The following is a 23,429-nucleotide window of genomic DNA, read 5'->3' as shown; positions in this document are numbered from 1 at the left end:
TATTTTCTGGGTTCAACAAAATATTTACTTTATTTACTTTCATTTTTAACTTAGATGAAGTTAATGTAATGGGACCGATGTTGAAAATCTCCAATTTTACATATTTCCGCGGTTTCAAGGCCGCAATATCCGAATCAAACCTTTTCAATGTGATGTCTGTGTGTGTGTGTGTACGTATGTCCGTTTGTTCGTTCGGATTCTTTCGCCTCGATTATCTCGCGAATCAGTTATGGCATTAACATGTGACTGGGCTTTCAGCAGAATTAGTTGAGCCGTTTTTTGAACTTCCAATTTATTTAATAATGTATTGAGATCATTGTCTCAAGAAATGTTTACTTTTTACAAGAACATCAACAGCCAAGAAAACGCTTCCTTCAATTCAGTATTTTTTCTTTACTTTGTAAACTGAGGATTTTCCTTTTAATTTAGAAACAACTACCTTTTTCGTGCCTTAAAAAATCGCTACGTATATTTATCGATCAAATAAAAAAAGAAATACGTGTGAGCAAAAAAGAAATATGTGTGAGCAAACGACTTGATGAACAATTTTTGTGATCCAAGTATAAAGATCTCAGAAGCTGGCAGTGTAAATATAAATAATTTCGGTGAAATTATATGTAATCGCCGAATTTTAAGCATCAAAACAGATGATAATTAATTCTTGGTAAATCAGTCTTAAAAAGTATCAAAAAGATGACAAATTAACTAGTTCTGTAGTAGTTATTTTAGAATTTTAAAAACCAATTTCACTTTTCTGCCCTTATAGTCAAAATTCTTCATCTGAAGTGAGACTTCTAGACAATTAGGAAACAAGTTTTTGGTCTTTCAAAGCTAAATAGATTATTAAATTTTTTTTAATCATTCGAGATTGTCACCAACTATCTTTCACGGGAAGCACGATCAAATATATATGAACGCAGTTTCGATTTGGTTTTTTGGATCCATTAGAATAATTTCTCTGTACTGAGAAATTAACAAACGTATCAACTTAAAATTTCTTTTTCTGCCACAGGTAAAAAAATTGCCATAAAAAATTCATTTAATTATAAAGTCCTTTAATATTTCATTCCTTTTATCGACAGGATTCACATTAAAACAAAAACCTAGATCCTCGACACATAAACTACATTTTATCCAACAGACTCCAAACAAAAACTAATAGAACAACTTTCGAATAGAAATCTAAAACAATACACGATTGTGTATTGTTTTTTAGTACAAAAAACGTACACAGTAGTACACCTACATACACACATGCACATACATGCATACATACATACAAAATAAAAAATAACATGGAAATGAATGAAGTGGAAAAACTCGTTCGATGGGAAACCAAAACAAAGAATAATATACACCAACTACATTACACCACCACCTGATGTACAGAACTCCTAGTTCTTTATGTATATGTGTATATATGTGTGTAGTATACCTCAGTGGCGTACATAGAGATTTTATACAGGGTAGACAGAAATTTTTAAAAGGTACTATATAATCAAAAATACTGCTTGGTAGTTTTTGGTTCATCGTCATGGTGAGTACAAAATGTTGTTGGTATTTGTAACCACAAATATCCATAGATTGGCTGATTTAACGATGTTCCAGCATGGTATTTGCAGTTTCTATGTTAAAGCAATGGTACAATTTTTTTTTCGACAGATATTAACGAAAAATTAAATTTAAGAATTTAATAATGCTTACTATTAATTCCCAAAGTTTCAGAAATTTTGACCGTTTAAAATGGGAAATAATTATGCCAACGTCCCAATTTCGATCAATTTACGTCAAAATTAATATCTCGAAAGTGAAAATTAATTTCTAAATTTTTTTTTTAGAATTTTATTGTATAAACATTTTTTTCTACTTTTTCTTCAATATATAATAATATCATAAAAAATAGTTGGAGAGACCGGACATTTTACATGCTTTAAATGGGACATGACCCTCAAAATCGCGAACTTTGTCTTTAAATATCTCGCGATCTAAACGGCCAAAAATTATGAAATTTTAGGAATTCATAAATAAAGCTATTATAAACCCGAGAAAAAAAATTCGGCCAAATCTGTCGAAAAGTGATTTCATGCTGGTACTACCTTAATAGACTTTAAATATTAGAATTAAAAAATAGTAATCAATCAAACTGGTAGAGTAGTGTAGGTGTATTTAAATGGATAAGAAGCGAAGCTATTTCTGCAAATGTCGTTTTTTATCGTGTTGTAAAAGACAATGTCTTTTTATGCGTTGGTATGTGTCGCATTTTATTATATTTATACGAACGCACGCAGTACATGTATGACTATGAGCGCACATACATATAAAGATTTAGGCAAGAGTAGTTCGTGTCTTTACCTGGAGGCACTCAGCAGCTCTAGTGCATCGTAATGCAAAGTTACTTAAAATTTAATGAATGCCGTATGCAATTATAGATGATACCCTTTAAGATGTTGTGTTTATTGAAAGTACTCGTAGATAAATAATATTAGATATCAGAACAAGATTATACATATTTGTCTGTATTATGTAGGGTAGGCAGTGTCTTTCTGTCTGTACGTAATGCATGCCACTGGTATACCTGTATGTATGTGCTTCGGTGCTGTCGGGTAGTTCAGGTCAATGTTATGTATATCTTTATTTCAATATGGTATAGTATCATCATCATACTTCCCTTCGAGTTTCCATAATGTAATGTGTTCTGTGATCTAGAAGGTACTATATATGAAAACCATAGGTATATAATTTTGTAGTAGGTTTACGATAAATTTCGGTAAATAGGCATTTTAGGTAAGTACAAATTGTACTCCTAAACTTAATTTGTCTATACGCACTCGGGTAAAAAATTTTTTAACTTATATTAATTGTTAAATTTACTATTTATAAAAATGTATCAAAAAGTACCATTTTTGCCACCGATTTCATAAATGGTACTTAATTGTTTCCTAAATCAAAAGTATTAAACATAAGTCATTAATCTCAAAAATTAAAACTTTAATTGGTGGTAATAAGATAAAGTTAAACAGATGAAAACAAGCAATTTACTTGATTGAGTTAATTGTCGAAATACCCTGTATAGAAAGTGTTGAATGTAAATGCTAGCATTTTTTTTTTTAGAAATTACAAGAGTTTAAAAAGCCAACACAATTATGGCGGCTTTGTTTTGGTTTTCGAAAATTTTCAAAAGTATTTTCTGAAAATTTTGTTCGAGAATCTTTTGCATGGCCAGTAATTGAAGCTGCTTGCAAATTTTCAGCTGCTTTTTTTATGGTTAGGGAGGAAATGGACATCAAAGTTTTGATCTAATTTATGCCTTCATGGGTAAACGATGCACGGGTAAAATGTTTCAACTTCGATTAAGAAGAAAATAGTTTGCATTTAAACTATTGTTCTATTTCTAACAATTTATAAGATGCATCCTACGAACCCAAGGCCTTGTCTTGAACTGCTCATTTACGAATTCAACCTAACTATTTACGCCCTGAACATAAAAACTATAAAAATTTCAGCTTGATATCTCTTTTCGCTTTTACAGGCAGACAACTAGAAATGGACTACTTAGGTGATTTTATGTACACCTATACCAAAATTTTATTCGTAGCATCAATATTTTTAAGCGTTATAAACTTGGGACAAAACTTAGTATACTTGTTATTTGTTTCATATATACTACAGGCTATAAAAGTACACCGTTAATCATTAATTGAATCGTTCATTTAATAAAAATGCGCAAAAAATGAGTAAAAAAAATTAAACATAATTTGTATATTTAATATAGAAATATAAATGCACTTTTTCAACAAATCTGTATTGGAAACATTTAGGAAACTAGTACAATTTAAAAAAATCAAAATAACCTCTATAATTAATTAAAAATATTTTATGAAATTGATCTTATCAAATGTTAAAATGATCTATAAAAATGTAAAAACGTTTCGTTTAGAAAAGTATTATTAGTGTGTATTCCTAGTAGCTAATAAAAATGTAAAATATTACAAACTTGCCTGATTTTCAGAATACTATGTAGATGTAAGTTTGTAGGCAATCAAAAATGGCGACCATTTCGAAGATTTTCATTGGTCTAAAAATAGCAAGAAGAAGTTGTTAAACAGTCAAACCTTATTACTATCTAGTCGAAAGACAAAACTCAAATTTTCTTTATTCCTACGACATCTTCATACATAATACCTTTATCTACCAACTAGCAATGAGTCAGTACAGAGCTAAGTTACCTGGAGTTTACTGTTAAATACCCTCTTTTGATATTATATGTACGACTAAGCTTACATTTATATTCTGTTTTATTTCTATGCTTAATTCTAGAGCTTTTTTTCAATATTTTTAATAAATTTAGATATGCATTGCAATTTTTTAACGATACACTATTATTTGTCAAAGAAAAATGGCTTATTTCCATCATAATCTTTTTCAAACTATTTTAATGATTTATTCTAAAGGGCTTTTTTTCAATGGAATAAACTTTAAATTGAAATTAAATGCATAAATATAAAATCAATCTCCACGATATTGATTTTTTTGGAAAGCTGAACTTTGGGCCCAGTTTCCTGCTCATTGTTTCAGTCAATTTGAAAGGGAGTAGATTATTTGTGCTGAATATGTTTATCACAAAGTAAGAATAACGCTTTAAAATGTTGCACCATTGGTGAGATCTCACACCAGAATTAATTATTGCCTGTAGGATATTTGAAGTAGCAAGGTTGCGCCAATAAACCACACACATAAAACTAATTTGAATGGAAGATTTTCTGCGATTTTGCTGACATACACCCTTAACTGCTCTATGAAAATGTCGAAAAATAGTAGTATATTTCACATCTAAAAAACAAAAGTAAAGTCGGCTTTGCGTCGGGCGATATAAACATGAGATATGAGATATTCTGCAATTGCCCCCGTGACGTGTATTCTATTTTTCTACTTGGCAGAGGCGGAAAGTGACACCTACGTTTCGCACAGCGGAACAAAAGTTGACACTTTACGCCCAGATGAAAGAATACTTTTTTTAGGCTATACTATAAATTTATTTAAAAAATAGAATCCTTGGCATAAATCCAAAAAGTCCGGGTTCGTGTCCTGGTTGGAGTGTATTTTTTTTAATTCTCTTTAATTAAGATTACTAGACAAGATATTTGTCAATATTTAGTTTACGCTGTATGTATCTATTAAAACCGTCAATTATAATCGAGAGGCTTTCTTCAATCATTACAAGATCTTTTTGCACTGTTTTTATTAAACGAAAGATTTTTATTTGATTTGATTTTACTTGAAAATAAGCAAAATAGATTTATAGACTATAGTTTTAGGCCTTTGATAGCCATTTTACGAACAATAATAATTGGACACAAAGTATCCACAAAAATGCGTAAAAATCAACTGTTACTTTTTTGTAATGCTTCAATTTTCATTAAAATTAAACCAGAAATAACTTCAAAAACACGTAAAATACGCCTGCCTTTTTTATTATTTTTTGCTGTATATTAACATTCTACATACAGTGTTTTTTTTTGGGTAGGTAGATAATAAAAGTTTTAGTTTCATTCAAATATTTATAAACCAGAAAAAAATATCACAATTTTTCAACTACCATTAAACCGACATATGGAGTATGGTAACCCACAAAAATTTTGATATTATAAATTAAATTAATTTACCTACACAGAAAAATACGCAACAATAAAATTACTTGGAATCAGAAACGGGTACAAAAAAAATTTTATTGAGGAGGAGCTCTTTATTTTTTAAACAAACTCACAATATTTTTTTAAATAAATTTTAAGATAGTGTATTGAAAGTGTAAGAGAGGAGAAAAAGTAAGAAAGAGTTCGTTATAAATACGCAAACATTTTTTGTTTGAAACATTTTTTTGTAAACTGAATAGTTTAGACAGTAAATGATAGCAAAAATCTAGCTTTTCATGCGTTTGTTCATTCAATTTGAACAAAAATGGTCTTTTTATAAAAACAAATCACTTTTATTGGATTTACCGGAAAATGTTTTTCGAAGAGATTTTAGGTAAAACTTTTCAGTCCGTTTTTGACTAAACTGTACGGTTTGCGGAAAAATGTTTTGTACAATTAATTTTAGTTTTTTAAATCAATAACCACTTTCTAATTTAAAGTGTTCATTTATCGATTACTAGTTATGAAGGAGAGTGAGCTTTTCATTGAGCTTAGAAACCTAGGTCAAGTTTTATTGTATGCGTAAGGTGTGTGCCTACACATCCAACATTTTTCGCTGGAAGCATTTTTATCGATAAAAGTTATTTTTCGAGTTTCAAGCAACTTAAAAAACCATTATGTATAGTATAGACGTCAAATACTATGTCCGATCTATCTGTCTATTTAGTAGTTTAAAATGCTTATAGCAATCGCATTTGTGGCCGATTTTAATGTTAATTTCACTTTTTGTTATCTCTTTTACGCTTTTATCATATTTTGTTGAGAAATACGAACAGAACCATCGATATTCCCTATTCCTCTCCTCCTGTCTGTACATCCGCGCCCCGTAGATTTTTCCTTAAAATAGATAATACGCAGAAAACAAACAAGCATGTGGCAACAAAACTGACAACTCTGAAATGAATGTATTATAATATCTACATAGAAAATATTCAATAAGAGAACATGCATTATACTTCGAAATAGAATAGAAAGGAAACAAGCTAACACTACGAAATGTGTACTCTATACATACACATTGGGAATGTCAGTCAGTCAGAATATTATAAAGACGACTATAGTTGGTATTGTCACAAGACTTGAAACAAACGACGAACTCTCGTAACTGGATGTACATCCAGCTATTTGGATTGTCAGTGAGTAGTTGTATGTATGTATAGAATCGTGATACAGCTACTACTTGTCCCGTTTTCTCTACTATTTTCTAATGCTTCTCTAGATACGCCAACTTCATTTAGCTTATTGTGTTATAGATATATATCTAGTAGCAAAATTGTACAGCGTGTTTCAAAAGCACAGTAATTTTGCGAGCGGCGGTGATAATAAAGGCAGTTTTAATTTGAAGCTTCGCAATTTTAAATTAAAATAAAAGGAAAAAAATATTTTTAATATCAATGAAATTTAGTTATTGAAAAGATTCATGTGGCCGCCGCGACAGAAGATAATTTCGAATGTAATTCAACAATAACTCGCCGAATGATGTCTTCCTAGAAAATAATCAAATGGGATTAGATCGAACGATCTTGAAGGACAATTAACTAACTCAAATTTAAAAACTCAAATCAATAATAACAAAATGGCAAACCAAACTAATCAGAAAGCAACTGTCTAATGTCAAGTCAGTTATCAAACAAAAAATTGTTGCCAACTCAAAAATGTGAATACCCTGCAGGTACTATCTTTGCTATATATGCTAGGTATACAATTTGAAAAATCCAACTTGCCAAACGTTTAAATAATTATATTTCGATTCAATATTCATAAAATTATAAAATGTGAAACATTATTTTATTGGACCAAAACAATTTCCCAGTCGAAATAAATAATTGCCTGGTTGTTTCGAAATAATATTAGAGGAAGTTTTTGACTTGTTAATATCGAGGGCTCAGATAAACATGAAGGCGCGGAGTAAATGAAATTATTGAAACTAATAGTCTTTTAAGTTCTTAGGAAATAAAATTTGAGTAAGATATCCGATCTAATACGTAACCTCTTAGTGTCTTATTCTATTTATATGTTTGTGCATATACCACAAGAAGTTTACACTGTTCATATAATACAAATTACATATTTTTACTGTGAAAAGACCCAGGTTCGTGCCCCGAATTCTTCATACTTTTTTTATTTCTTTCTTTTTGTCCAAATGAAAATACGTTATGCGGTTAATCCTTTGAAGTGCACAGTTTCATAATAAAAGTAAGTCAAATCGGTATTGAGTTCGTTTCCTCAAGAAAATATTTACTTGAGCAAAATTTTTTTTTTTATTCAATTTTTGTTCACATTCGAATATTCACTCAAATTGGATAACACCCTCTCAACTTTCTATCCTTCATGATTTGGCTAAGTAGGGTAGACTAAAGACACTTCATTAATAAATTTTCACCAAAAAGCAAATTAATTGTGATTGATATGCCATATTTAGCCCAAAAACTCATTATTAATGACAACAGATGGCTACAGTTAGCCACGTCAGTTTCATTCTCAAAACATTATCTTTAGAGCAGGCTTTCTTAAATAATTCGTCTAACGACTTAGCGAGTATGATACAGAAAATCCTGATATACAATTTAAAAAAACATACAATTTAAATTTACCTACTTTCTTTTAATACTCTAAATAATTTCACTGAAAGACTGTGTAGATATTCCAACCTAAGGGGCAAAAATTATGTACACCCAGAGAAATGCATAAAAATTCTATTCTTTTGTGTTTTTCGTATCGTATGTAATATATGTATGATATTTTTATTTGTTTCATACCAGGTGTAGTTTGTAAAATACGCCATTTTTGGCATGTACCCACATACAATAAAATCTTTTATTTACATTTATATGTCATAGATGACAATAGTAATATATGAGGTCATGACACAAGTACATTTTTTAAAGTGGTTTTTATAAATCTTCGTTTAGTGCAGAATAAAGTGTGTCCACTTTTTTATCGAGTAAAGTTCGTTTTTTGAGTTCCTTTAATTCTTTGAGATTATATCTGGGAGACAACTTTCCTGGAGATGTACGGGAAAAACCGTACGAAAAGGCTACATCGTGATTATAATATCAATACTGTCGTCCTATCTGCCGTTTTGTGCCAAAGGTTGGTCTCGTAAGCCCAATCAGAAAGGAAATGTTATTTCCCCCCATGAATTCGAAATAACTATTTGGAACATTTTCCGAAACCAAAACTTAGACAAAGAGAGTTCGTCCTCTTAACTCCAGAAAATTTTTTGAATAATTTTTGTCATGGATTTTATCCCTGAACACTTATTTTGACCTCCAAAAATCGCGAAACTCCTTTTTGTATATCTCTCTTCCTTAAAAAGGCGAACAAATTTTGGCATAAAGTGGCTGATAGATCTAACGCTACTTATATGCCTATGACTCGTGACATAGCTATGTTACAAAAAACTTCCCCGAAATTATTACAATATGGGAGGTCTGTATATTCTTCTTGATTGGGAATTAGGAATTAAAAGGATTAGTCCCTCTGATATCTTTGAATGACGCCGCCAATTCACGCGGAGTTTATCCATGTTGCCAAAATAATAAGTTTTTTCTTTAATTAAGAAAATAAATAAGAAAATTTAAAAAAACCAAACTGAGTTATAGAAAAACTCAAAAGAAAAAAACAAGTCCAGTAGTTTTCATTGCGATTTTAACAGTCGCAGTACATTATTAGGAAGATTTGAGTCGATATAGATTTTTTATGGATCGCGCATATTTAACTCGCTGTGTTACTGGACTTGTTCTTTTCTTTTCAGATTCATAGATAGCATAGTATATAATGATATCCATTCTTCTGTTGCAGTCGGGTAATTATTATGATTTTAATATACCAATGTCATCACTCTCACAATTGAATCGAAGCTAAATCACTAAGCACACAAAAATATAGATACATACATCCATACATAAACTTCCTTTTGGCGGTCGGGGAAAAAGTGGGAAATTATATTAGGAAATTTTAATTATATTAGGAAATATAATTAAAAGTCTTAAATTTATTTAAAGAAAGACTTTGTACTAACGACATGTAACGTAGAAATTTAATAAAATTTTCTCCAAATATTTTAGCCTTGCTACATCTGCACAAAATTCACAAATATGTGAAATTATTTAATAAACTAGAAATTTCTAGTTAGTTATGTTAAGGTCGCTTATTTGATATAAAACAGACAAACAATTTAGTTTGTTATATTTGTTATATCACATATAATGGGGAATGTAAACGACTCATATAACTTATTAAAAAAAAAAAATAACACAAGTAACAGAAGTTTCAATAATAAATTTTGTTAGATAATATAACAGCGAGCGAGTAGTATATGGTATTCTACTCCAAACCTCTATAAACGAGTTAATTCTACAGAGTGTTCAAGATATTTATAAAAACTTAGTATTAAAATTACATTTTTAATACGATCATGTATGCATTTTATGTTCTTTTGATAGAAGATCGTTAACGAGTAAAATTTCTTTTTTAGCAAGAGTGGAAGTACTCTTAGAACTTGTTACTTTTACAAAATGCAAATATTTTTCGATAACGGAGTATAATTTTTTATTCTTTTTTACTTCAATAAAGTTAATGTATCTTAAAAATTAAGTTCGGGTCCCGAATAAAGCATCAAGAAATATACGGATAAAATAACCTTTTCTAAAGTAATTTTTACCCAAAAATACAAATCATCTGGACTTTTTCATGCTTGGTCAAATAGTTTCTTAAATATTGATGTAGGATCGTACGAATGAAATTTTACCCTATTTACCAACTTTTATGAAATTCCAAAGAATTTCATGAAAATTTTTTTTTGTGTTTTTGGGAAAATTTTGATGTCGCTGATTGCTTTTCCAAAGTAATTTTCACCTTAAAACTACAAAATTCAAGTCCCATTAACGATTTGATTTCTTCGATCGGATTTTTGGCGATATCTCAAAAACTATTCATCCAATCGTTAAATTATTTCGATTTTTTTATTTTTTTGAATGTACCAAGTTCTATTAAATTCCAAAACAAAAATTCATTGTTATTTTCTCAAAAACAAAAGATGGGGACAATTTTCTGACTTCAGTTTGGAAAAAAATTCTTTGGTAAAGTAATTTTGCCCATAAGAAACAAAAACCAGGTTCCATTGATGATTGAAGGGGTGTATATCTTCTAATATATCCGCTAAAATCTTTATCCGGGGAGTGATAGTTCAAATTTCTCAGCCGATTCCTCAGGAACTTTTTTAATCCAAAGATTCAATTTCAGTAAGCAACAAAGCATAATAAAAAATTAGAGTTACTCAAAAACTGGAAAATTCTGAGAAAGTGTCGAATTAATAATGATAATTATTATAACAATAACAATAATAATGATTAATTGAACACCCTGTACCATAGAAACTATAGTGAGTTTGTCTATTTAGTTATTATCTGTTAGTTCCACGAGTATGTAATACATGGGCCATGTCAGTTACCTGCCAGATAAAATACTACATCTGTGTTTTTATAAAAACGAATTATGTAGTCCTACGTGGTGTACTACGATATACTTCAAACTTGTAGATATTCAAATAATACGTAGGAAAAGTAGGAAATATACTCGAGATAATCGACTCCTTAGGCGATGATTCTAGGTGCACGTGGATAGATTTTTCATACTAACAAGATTTTTTGAATAAAATGTAATGTAATTCTTTCAATCCTTACCAAAAATCTGCATACCGAAAATTATCTTACTTATTTTTTAAGCAGTTTTTGGAATATCGAAGCACTTTTCGAAATTCATACTACAATCTTTTAGATTTGGTCACTATTCTCAATATGTGTTTTTGTTTTAATTAATTTTTAATTATTAAAAACATTAGGTTTTTTTTGCGATTTTTTTTTTTTTTTTTTTGAAGAAAAACAAAGTGATAAGGGATTTCCGACCTTATTCAAAGAATCCTTATTTTTAAGTTTGAATTTTAATAGTAGAATTTGGTCTAAACTATTCTAGATAATTTAAAAATAGGTTTATGGACAAATAAGGATTAAACTGGATTTTAAGGCGCATTTCTCACCACTCTTAAAATTTTTGGTATGATAGCTGATGTCATTTACGAGAATTTATTTGAAAACAGCTAGATTTAAAATATTTGTTTACTTATTTAACTTAGATAATCATGAAGTACATTTTGTCCTGGAAAACGGTAAGTTAACATGGGATGCACGCTTATGAAGCAACCTGTTTTCTTTCTTGCAAATTCAAATTATCTCTCTTATAGTGAAAATAGTGAGTCACTACAAAATAGTGATTTGTTTTACTTTTCACTATTTTGTTTTTAGAGAGATATTCTTTAGTTATAAAAAACTTAGTTATATATTCAAATTACAGCCACACTAAAATGATTTGAAAAGGATTGTTTTAATTAATTACTAGAATAATATCTGGGGCGATTTTAGCGGCAAAACTGTCTGACAATTATACTTTATTTTGTCAAAATTAAATGAAAAATGATTTTATTAAAAATGTATGAAAATGATTTGAAAATCAGCTTTTTGACTCTCATTCAGCTCTCTAATACCAAGCGTACTTCATCATTATTTCATTTCAAATATAAAAATTTGCATCCAAAATTCATCCGTTTTCAAATTCATCCAACTTTTTTGTGATGGTGTCATCTATTAGACCATTTTCGAAGACGGATTAATATTCTCTCAGTTTCTGGTTCAATATAAGACGTGTCTTGATTTCTAATATTTGAAATTTAATATTCGTTAATTTAAAAATATTGAAATTGTCCGAGCTAAAATGAAATGAATTATATATTATTCAATAATATATTCTTGCTCCAAACCACGAGTAACGTCAGTTAATTAAATAATAATTATAATAATTTTTGTATTTTTTTCTGTTACAGCAAGATTGTCCAAATGGCCGTTTAACTCCCGGTAAATTTGTTGATATGTATAAAATGTTTTTCCCAAGTGGTAATGCAGAAGAATTTTGTGATCATGTATTTCGTACATTTGATATGGATAAAAATGGTTATATTGATTTTAAGGTAATTTTTTTTTCTTTTTCATGTATATTACTTACCTTTTATATTCATTTTTTTTGCCAATTTTTTCTTTATATGATTATATGACAAATCTTTTTATATGATATGCTATAATATTATATTTTTTATGGATAAAATATGTTCCTTCTTTTAATAAATAATAATACTAAAAAAGAATACAAAATCCATTTTTAGGAATTTTATTATATGTGGAAAAGCAACACAACCTACGAGTCATCGTACCATAACGAAGTGTCTTATATAATTTAAATATGGCCTTCGTTTTTTATAGTTTAAGGATTCCGTTGAAATTATTACGATTTTTTTATTCCCTTAATTCGATCACGATTTATATTACAAAAAAATTATATTCTTATTTTATAATATATCTAGTTAGTTGCACATGGTTTACATCCTAAAGTGCCTAGAATATTCCCGCTAAAAAAATGATCCAGATTTAGTGGGTTTCAAAAAAAATCCTAATAAGATCAGTTCAAACTTGCCTGTGTTAATAAAAAAATCGAATTTTTTAACTTTATGTCTTCATGAGAAACCAAAAAATTATCACAACCAAAGTTTATCCAATTTAGATAAACCAAGTATGTTATCGTACTAAATTTGGGTCATTCTTTTAAAATACTTGTGATCGAAATTAACCTATCTCTAATAGTTTCAAGAATGTGGAGTTCTGGTCCCAGAATTAAGCGCATGAGTGATAGCTAGCGAAAACCTGACATCACGCTGTACTATCATCAAGATTGGATCAAATTTGCCTGTGTTATCGAATTTGTTTACTTTATGACGTCATCATCATTTCATGACACCATCGTCATCAAATTTAATTTTGATCTATCACATCCAAATTTTATCCAATCTTGATAAATCAAGTATATAATCCTACTAAATATGGGTCAGACTTTTCAAATTCAATGAGTTTCTAATAAAATTCTAATAAAATTGGATCAAATATGCCTGTGTTATTAAAAAAATTTAATTTTTTAACTTCATGATGTCATCAAAATCCAAAAAATTTAATTTTGCTCTATTACATCCAAATTTTATCCAATTTTGATATACCAAGTATGTAATCCTGCTAAATATGGGTCATACTTTTCAAAATTAGTCTAGCTCAAATAAGATTCAAAAATGTTGAGTCTTGGTTCCGGAATTTAGCACATAAATGATGTAGCTAGCGAAAAACTGACACCACAGCTGAAAAGAATGATCCAAAGGTACCTCCAATTTTTTTTCTCCTCTAGATATTTAGTGTAGTATCTGTAGGATATCTTACGGTATAGAAACCATTAAAAATACGTTTTTATGAACTTTTAACAAACTAAGCCCTTTTTTTTAATACCTACCGATTATTGGAGTATTAACAATTACACTGCTCCATGTATCGATGAATATTATAATATAGACAAAAAAATAAATTTATGTTAAAATCAATAATTGTTCTTTATACAATTTTTACGCATACATAAAACAGATAATACATTTCATTTTATTAGTTTAGGATATAATATTCGTCTTCGTCTTGTTCGTCTTCGACTAATAATCATATAGAGGCATAGTATATTCTAATGTAATAGCCTGAGAAAAGTGTATAAAGTTTCCTAATAAAGTTTTATCACGAATAAAATAATAAATAGTTATCACTTTCTACACAAGTTATTACGCATACATGAAAACTAAACTGCTGTTGTCAGGTATATACTCACTTCTTAAGTTCTTTTTTCATCCGCTTCTTCTTCTGTCTTATTTCTACACATGTGCGGATCCAAAAGAGGTAATCTGTTCAATTGCCCCCTTCAAACAATATGGAAGTCAACTAATGGTGATTTTTTAGAAAAAAAGGACTTGAACGGATTAACCGATTTTAATTTTTTTGTTTAAAGTACGAGCCTAGAATTCCTTACTCAAAAAATTTATCTGAGGTTTTTTAAATTTGGAGGTTTCACTTGTTAATATCGGCGAAACGGACTTCATCGGAAAACTATTTTTATGCCATTTATGTTTGAATATGATAACCGTCGTGTGTCCCCCGAGGTTGGCTCGGATGCGTGCCAAATTTCCATTTTTATATACTTTCTTCCTAAAATTTCAAAACCCAGTATCTTGAAAAGAAAGCTTTCCCGGCTATAAGTGTGTCAAGAAATTGTCATTATTTTAACAATATCTCACTTGATAAAGTTCTGATGTTATAACTTGAACCACAAAGCTCCCTCTAAGTTCGAAATAAAAATTTAGGTGGTTTTCGAAAACGAAAAAATTGAAAAAAAAAAATCAAGAAAATTTTTTGTCTCCGATTTGGATAAAGGTCCTTTTCTATAGTCATTTTGACCCAAAGAATTCTAAAATCGGTCCTATTTAACGGCTGGTTGTGAGATTTCTGATATTCCGCTCAGAATCGTATATGTTGGGCAATACCCCGATACATAAATTATAAAGTATATAATTGTTATTTATTCAAATAATGCTCATGAATAGTTTATATTGCTCCCTTCATAAAATTTTCTGGATCTGCACTTGTTTTCACATGACCTTTCCTGGTTTACCACATATCACGTTCAATTGATATGGAGAAAAAGGAGAAAAAGAGCACTTTGAAAATGGCGTGTGTGTGTGTGTGTGTATATTAGTTATGTGACGAATATTCGCTTTTTTTAACATCGCTTTCGCAAGAAACAGTGTGAATGCTTTTGATAAAAAACAATTAATAAGATTTATATTTTTATTTACTTATATTTGGATAGTCGCCCTATCAGCTCAGTTGGTTAAGACGTAACCAATTCCGTCCGCGGTAGCGGGTTCGATTCCCGCCGTTGCAACAAAATTAATTTAATTAAAGGTTGTGATGGGCTGTGCATGGTAGTCGCGCTGATGTAGTGCATGGTCTATGCATGAAGGAGGTGCACTCAGCTTCTGAAATTGAGGAGCTGATAAATGAAATTATTAGCGGAAAGGTGGTAAAACACATATATGGTATCACAATGGGCTCTATAGCCTAAGTGTGTCCTTTGTGGGCAGCCAATATAACGTTACCTGAATAAAATATTATACAATTTTTAACAATTATTTATAAACTGCAAAAAAAGTTCAAACTTCACTAATTTGTGCTTTACTCATATTTGTATATAACTTTGTAGTCACAGTTAAATTTGACTGTTAGATAAATGCAGTTATAGCAAACTAACCTCAAATCAAAACCTACTGAAGTTTTTAATCGTTTCTTTTACGCTAATAAAGAATTAAATGTATTAAGTTGATACATTAAAATTTGGAGATAATCATTCATATTCGAAATGTCGAAATGTCTAAAATACAACATTCGTCACATCACTAGCGTGCATACATTTACGCAGGTGAGATCGACTTCATAAAACGTTCAAATGTTAAGTATTCAATTGTATTACGGTATGTACTTTATATAATAGAATTTTTTGTTGTTGGCAGAATATTTAAGATACTTGTTCACTGATAGAGCACATAATATTCAAGCTTTAGGTAGTATATAATTATGGTAACAAAATTATTTAATGTACAAAGTGTTGCAAAAGATATAAAGAATGACTCAAAATTAACGCAAGAAATATTTTGGATAGAAAATACAATTTGTATATCATATATGTTAAGTCCCAAGTTTGTAGCGCTTAAAAATATTGATGCTACGAACAAAATTATAGTATAGGTGTTCATAAAATCACTTAATTAGTTAATTTCCGGTTGTTCGCCTGTCTGTGATCACAATAACTCAAAAACGAAAGAGATATCAAGCGGGAATTTTTACACCGTGCTCAGGACGTAAAAAGTAAGATTGTATTCGTAAATGAGCAACATAGGTCAATTGAGTCTTGTAAACCGTTAGAGATAGAACAAAATGTAAAAAATGTTATAAAAAAATAAGTATTTTCGACCATGTTACGGAAAGTTTCTTCTTCGGAAATTTCTTCCTGTACGAAACGTTCTGCACTAGGCTTTTTCTATCAAATGACGATGCATATTTTAGAACACTTGTTTATTAGGAATTCTTTCATCAGAAAAGTTCATGCATTTCCGACACAATATCCATAAATAATGTTACTGTATCGACATATTCTTGATTTGTCACCGTAGACATTAATTTAATCTTAAAAAATATAATACCTTCAAAAATAAAAAATACAATTTTGAGGACATAATAATGCGCACAACTGCTTAACTATTGCGTTTTGGATAATAGTATATAAGGCACTTTCGAGCTATGTCCATTAAGTCACGGACACTCTGTATAATCACTAACAATTAATATTCAGAAAAATTAAATACAATAGAACCTTCGTAATCTAATATTCAACGCTTTAGCACTTCCTTGGAATAGAAAATAAACATCGATTTTATGTTCACCCCATAGATTAATACTATAAAACGATTCTAAACAACTAAAATAAACGTTGCTAAACTTTTTTGAACAATTTTAGTTGGAACGAGCCTTTTTTCCATAAAATTTATTTTTAGGCTGTTCGCCAATATTGACTAGACACACAAAAAAAAATAGATATTAGAGGTAAACCATTTAATATTTACTTGTCTCTATCTACAATAATGATAATAATAATAATAATAATAGTAATAATATAGCGATTAAATATAATACACTTTAGTCAGGCAAAACGATAAAATTCTATTTTTATATTTTTGTTGCTGTTGTTGTTGTTTATGAAAATTCGATAATATTCGTTTATAGATACAGGGTGATTCAAAAAGAATATCTAACATTTAACTCTAACGGTGACCATATTGCAGTCTAAATTGATTGGTGTATAAATGAGTAGTGAGACTGATGAGTAAATTTGAATCAAAACTTAAACAGAAAAACAAGTGAAATTTACAAAATTTAAAAACCCCCGACAAATGCGATTTATTTTTTGTAAACCGGTTTTTGGAATCTTAGGTATAATATAAAAATGTTCTCAATCAAGTCGATTCGATCGTTTAAAACCACGATGTCGCTGAGAAACATATGGACGCACACATAAACACTTTAAACTTATAACACTCTTACTTTTATAAATTAAATTCAAATATGCGTGGTACGCATAAAAATGTAAAACTAAACTTGAAACCATGACAAAATTTGAAAGTTAAATTAAAATTAAAATTAATAAAAAAACAAAGAAGTTGTAGGCATTCAAAGATTGTTCATCCATCTCCTTTTAGCAAAAGAAAGTTTAATATGTATTTGACATGTATCTCTATGGTGATATCGGAAAATGACGTCATTAACCTATATCTTCCTCTTTATTTATTTAGGAATTTGAAACGTTCATATTTTGCGTAATTCTAAAGATTTTCAAAAACCAATTTCACTTTACTGTCCGTACGTGAGAATTCTCCACCTGAAGTTATAAAAAAAAATTTAGTCAGCAATTCTATTTACAATTTATTCATATGTAAGGACGGCTCAGTGGTCGAGCGGTCTAAGGCAGTGTGAACAATTATAATTAATGGGGGTGCAGAATTGATCATATTGTCGTCGCCTAGATAAGAACGAAGTTACCGATTCCACTCACAGCAAAAAAATGTAATTGTATATATACGAATGCAGTTAAATAAATAAAGATTAACAAATAATGATGTGGGTTGCCTCTGTTATAAGGCATATGTCAGAGAAACGGAGGTTAAACCCCATTACATATTATTATACGTATGGAATATTAAAGTACTTAACTGACTCGCTATATTATATGTATAGAACACATTCAATAAATTTTATATTGTTTATAATCACATTTTTTATTATTATAATATTATTTACTAGCTGGGAACTACCCGCTTTGCTGGGCAACATCCCCACTTGCACCCCTCCCTCCACATTTCCTTGCTTTGGATAACAGTTTTGTAATGTACACGTCATGCTCTTTTATTTGATACCCCACTTAGGTATATTTGTAAATATTCGATATTTCCTTCCCACTTTCTCGCTACACCTTTCTACCCTCCGAAGGTTAAAAAAATTTCTAAATGTAATTTAAAACATTCTGACCAAGTTTTGAACTATTAAAAGCCATAATTGAAAAATATGAATTTTTTATTCATGAACACCCCCGCAACCCCCCTTGTGGGTGGAATTTCGTAAAATCCGTTCTTAGCTGACCTTTACTTGGCAAAAGGAATATTCCTGCCAAATTTCAAGTCTCTAGGTCTTATAGTTCCAGAGATATCGTGATGAGTGACTATCTATATCTATAGAAATCTCCTATATATTTATAGATTTGAATGCTTTTAAATTGATTTGTACCCATCAAGAATAATTTAAAACTAAAAAAATAAAACATCTACAAGTCATTCTATAATGTAGGTATAAATCAGTTTTATTTATTTATATACTGAACTCACCTTGAATCAATAAGTCAATTATAAAATTTCATATTATATTTTATATTTTAGATGTATATTATTTTTATTATGTATAACACAAGACGTCAATGTTTGTTCAAATTATAATTTTAAAAATAATTTAAATGAAGTAATGACCTTATTTCTGTAAATATTTTTGTATTGATTTATATTATTATAGTTAGTTATAGACGAAAAACAATCGTTAGCTAAATGGGAATTTTAAGTTTGAATATAAATGTACAGTGTGTCGCATTTAAGATGAAGACACCATTATATTTTCGTTATTTATAGGAATATCGATTTGAAATTTTACACAGCAACAGAGAACTGTATGGTATAAATATCTTAAAATTTCGGTATCCAGGGAAAATCAATTAACCTTTATAAAAACTGTGAGACTGCATTGCTTAAAACTTACTTAAAGAAGTTCATCAGTTTTTGCACTGAATAAAACTTAAAAAGAAAGGTCCGATAAACTTTGTTTTCATCATAAGTCCGTCAATTTTATGCAAATGACTGGAAACTTTTTTCACTTTCGAAGTTTTTTATAGTACTTAAAAAAGAGTGCGATATACCTTTTTAAAAAACGTTTATTAAACTATTATTTGTCGTTAAATACTCCGAATTTCAATCGTCAATAGCTCGGAAAGTATTGACTTTTCGAAATATGTTTAAATGACACTTTTTGCTTAAAATTCATTCCTATATCGATTTCCGTTCCGTCCTTTTCAGCATTAATTTTTTCACCCCTGTGAAGGGGGTGGCTCCCACCCCCTATGCAAGATCACTATCTACTATCTCTTTGCTCACCATGTGGTCCTTTTATATGTAAATATCAGGACATGTAAAAATGTTTTTGCTTCTTGAATTTTAATATGAAAATGGACAAAAAAAGGCTTCCTTTTTTACATCATAATGCACATGTCCTGCAACAAAACTACAACAGAATTATTCAAGACTATAATATGTAAACGTGACTTTATATAAAAAGTATAAATCCTCAGTTAAATATGAAAACAAATTACATTAAGAGAGGATGCTTGCTTGCTTGTTACTCCCTTGTTTCTATGGAACACGTTCATGAAAATATAATAATGTATAAAGTTTTTAGTGGACACAGATATACACAAACATTGTTTTAAATTTTCATCATGATTTTCTTCGAAATGACTACTGGCTTGCTATAAGTATGAGAAGGAAATGAAGGGCCATACTTTTAACTTGTGTTCGTAACTGTGTTTAAGAAGAAATTTGAGAAATCCAAGGAAATTGTTTGTTTCAAAAATCTAAAGGAATAAAAATATTTTGCTTAGAATGTCCTAAATAACTCCAGGCAGATAATTACCATCTATTCTATATCGAATTTCTACCAAAGAGTTCCTTTCCAATTTTTGAATCCGCTTTACCATTAACGGAATACAACTTTGTTATTTTTCGTTTGTAATTTTTAAAATTTCCCGATTAATAGTGAAGTTTTTATAATAAATTTTATTGCAAGCAAAGTTGTAGAAAATATAATTTAATATTTAAAGAGTCATTAAGGCAGTTCTATACACGTTTTTGAATGGCGTGAAATCATTCTTTTGATGTTCATTGGTAGAAAAAAATTTATAAAGAAAAGCGGTTTTCCAGATAAGAATGGTTAAAGTTACAATTGAATTTTAAGCACTGCGATTACACCCTTTACTCTCTCGATTGGAAATTTGGATATGTTATAGGTAGATACTCTATCTGCCCTGGTTACTTTTATTTTTCGAAAATCCTGTTAATTTTTCCAATTTTCATTCAAGTTCAATTCACATTCAGGTATACTGGAATAAGAAAAAGTACCTGAGTGAACAATGAAAATTGGGAAAACTAACAGGATTTTCGAAAAATTAAAAGGACAGGTAGAATTTGAATACCTATAACATAGCCAAATTTCAAATTGATAGAGGAAAGATATTAATCGCAGTGCTTGAAGTTCAATTGTAACTTTAACATTATTTCCTGAAAACCGCTTTTCTTTATAAAATTCCACCAAAGAATATTTCCAAAGATTTTTAAAAAAATTATTAAAGTTTCACGCCAATCAAAGAATGATTTCACGTCAATCAAAAATGTGTATAGAACCGTCTTAAGGTATTTCCAGCATTTGCAGTTTCTATGTTAAAGCAATGGTACAATTTTTTTTTCGACAGAATTTAACGAAAAATTAAATTTAAGAATTTAATAATGCTTACTATTAATTCCCAAAGTTTCAGAAATTTTGACCGTTTAAAATGGGAAATAATTATGCCAACGTCCCAATTTCGATCAATTTACGTCAAAATTAATATCTCGAAAGTGAAAATTAATTTCTAAATTTTTTTTTTAGAATTTTATTGTATAAACATTTTTTTCTACTTTTTCTTCAATATATAATAATATCATAAAAAATAGTTGGAGAGACCGGACATTTTACATGCTTTAAATGGGACATGACCCTCAAAATCGCGAACTTTGTCTTTAAATATCTCGCGATCTAAACGGTCAAAAATTATGAAATTTTAGGAATTCATAAATAAAGCTATTATAAACCCGAGAAAAAAAATTCGGCCAAATCTGTCGAAAAGTGATTTCATGCTGGTACTACCTTAACGTTAAAAGTTCTAAATTCGAAAATTTTAAATTTTGCGATATAAAAAGTCAATATATCCGTAAATATTCAAAGTTGAGAAAACTTTTGGGGATTAATTGCCATTAATTTTATTTGCTATAAACTACAATAAACGAAACCGTAGCTCGTTATTAGTACAGCAGATCCAAAAACTTTTTCCTGGACAATCGATTTAGAATTGCTCATGTTCTTCTGTCTGTAGTTATCTAGAATAAAAAAAGAAATAAACATTTGAAAAATCCAAAAATTCGCTTCGGTCGGCCAATCGACGAAAATCGATGATTTGAAATACCTAAAAATGAATTTAAAAATCAATAGAACAAAATAAAAAGCCCGACTTTAGGTCGATAGTACAAATAGTTCGCTCCTCATAATCATTTTTCACGATTCTTAAAAGGAAATCCACAAAATGGAGAGGATTGGCAAGGCTAACCTAGATGATTTTCCCCTGAATATAACAATAAATATTAAATGTATTTGAGTTTTATTATGATCGTTAGTTAGTTGAACATTGTAGAGGTGTTCGTGTATTCGTGTTTTTGATTTATTACGATAGTTGTACTAACTTTTATATAAAATAGGGATTATTAATTATTATATCATCATTACCACTTTTTAATGACAGTTTATGTTCATTTACTTTAATAACTGACTGTAAACTAAACAATTTGTTTGTTATCAATGCTTGTTATCAATTACATATTTGTTTAACACTTTAATTTTATTTTATTTCAATAGGTATTGAATTATTTCAATACTTGATATCAGTTAAGAGAGTCCGGCTGTTTGAATGTTTGAGCAAGTACCGTGAATGTTCATTTTATTGGCGATAAATGATATTTCAAAGTCCCTTCATCATAATGAACACATTTTTGGGACATATAGCGGGGTAAAGCCCCAATTAACCTATGTTGCTCATTTACGAACTCAACCTCACTTTTTACGTCCTGTGCACGCTTGAAAATTTCAGCTTGAAATCTATTTTCAACCGACTTCAAACAAAAAAGGAGGAGGTTATCAATTCGACTGTATTTTTTTTTTATGTGTGTTACCTCAGAACTTTTGACTGGGTGAACCGATTTTGATGATTCTTTATCTATTTGAAAGCTGGTGCTTCCCGTGTGGTCCAGTTCTGACAACGGCATCCATGAGAAAACCATTCAAGTTTTAAATTTGTATTAATTATGTATATACGACAAGAGGACGAATAACTATATCACGGCAACCGATTTCGATGATTGTTTCTTTAGTGACAAATTACTTAGTGTACTTAAAATTCACTAAAAATCACAAAATAAAAAATGCTTTTAACAAAAAGAAAACCGACTTCAAAAGAAAAACTTTTTCAAAAAAAAATTAATATGCACTAAAAAGTAAACAATTATAATATAATGTAGTTAAAATTATTGTTATTTTTGGAGTCGGTGTCAGCCAAGGAAACAACTGTGGCAGAACAATTTGCTATATTAGCTTGGCTGACACCGACTCAAAAAATAACAATAATTTTAACTTATTTATATTCTCGTTATTTTTTTACTTTTTAGTGTATATTAATTTATTTTGGAAACAGTTTTGTTTTTGAAGTCGGTTTTCTTTTTGTTAAATTTTTTTTATTGTTTTTGAGTTAGTGTATTTATGGACAAACAGACAGGCGAACAGCCAGAAATGGAATAATTAGATGATTTTATGAACACCCACA

The 23,429-nt window shown here is 29.4% G+C and overlaps 2 protein-coding genes across 2 annotated transcripts in view; both read left to right on the top strand.

The window, feature by feature from the left end:
* LOC123294475 (neurocalcin homolog) overlaps positions 1-23,429 on the top strand; it is a 356,610-nt gene that overhangs the window by 309,078 nt on the left and 24,103 nt on the right. The gene's annotated exons all lie outside the window — the stretch shown is intronic.
* The window catches only part of LOC123294476 (neuronal calcium sensor 2), a 331,531-nt gene that overhangs the window by 291,900 nt on the left and 16,202 nt on the right, over positions 1-23,429 (top strand). Inside the window, exon 6 of the mRNA XM_044875521.1 lies at positions 12,571-12,714. Within this exon, the coding sequence (XP_044731456.1) occupies positions 12,571-12,714 (144 nt within the window). The remainder of the gene's footprint in view (positions 1-12,570; positions 12,715-23,429) is intronic.

This window comes from Chrysoperla carnea, chromosome 3 (genome assembly GCF_905475395.1).
Source record: "Chrysoperla carnea chromosome 3, inChrCarn1.1, whole genome shotgun sequence".
Lineage (NCBI taxonomy): Eukaryota > Metazoa > Arthropoda > Insecta > Neuroptera > Chrysopidae > Chrysoperla > Chrysoperla carnea.
The sequence above is the reverse complement of the archived record's forward strand: the minus strand, read 5'-3'. Positions and strand labels throughout refer to the sequence as shown.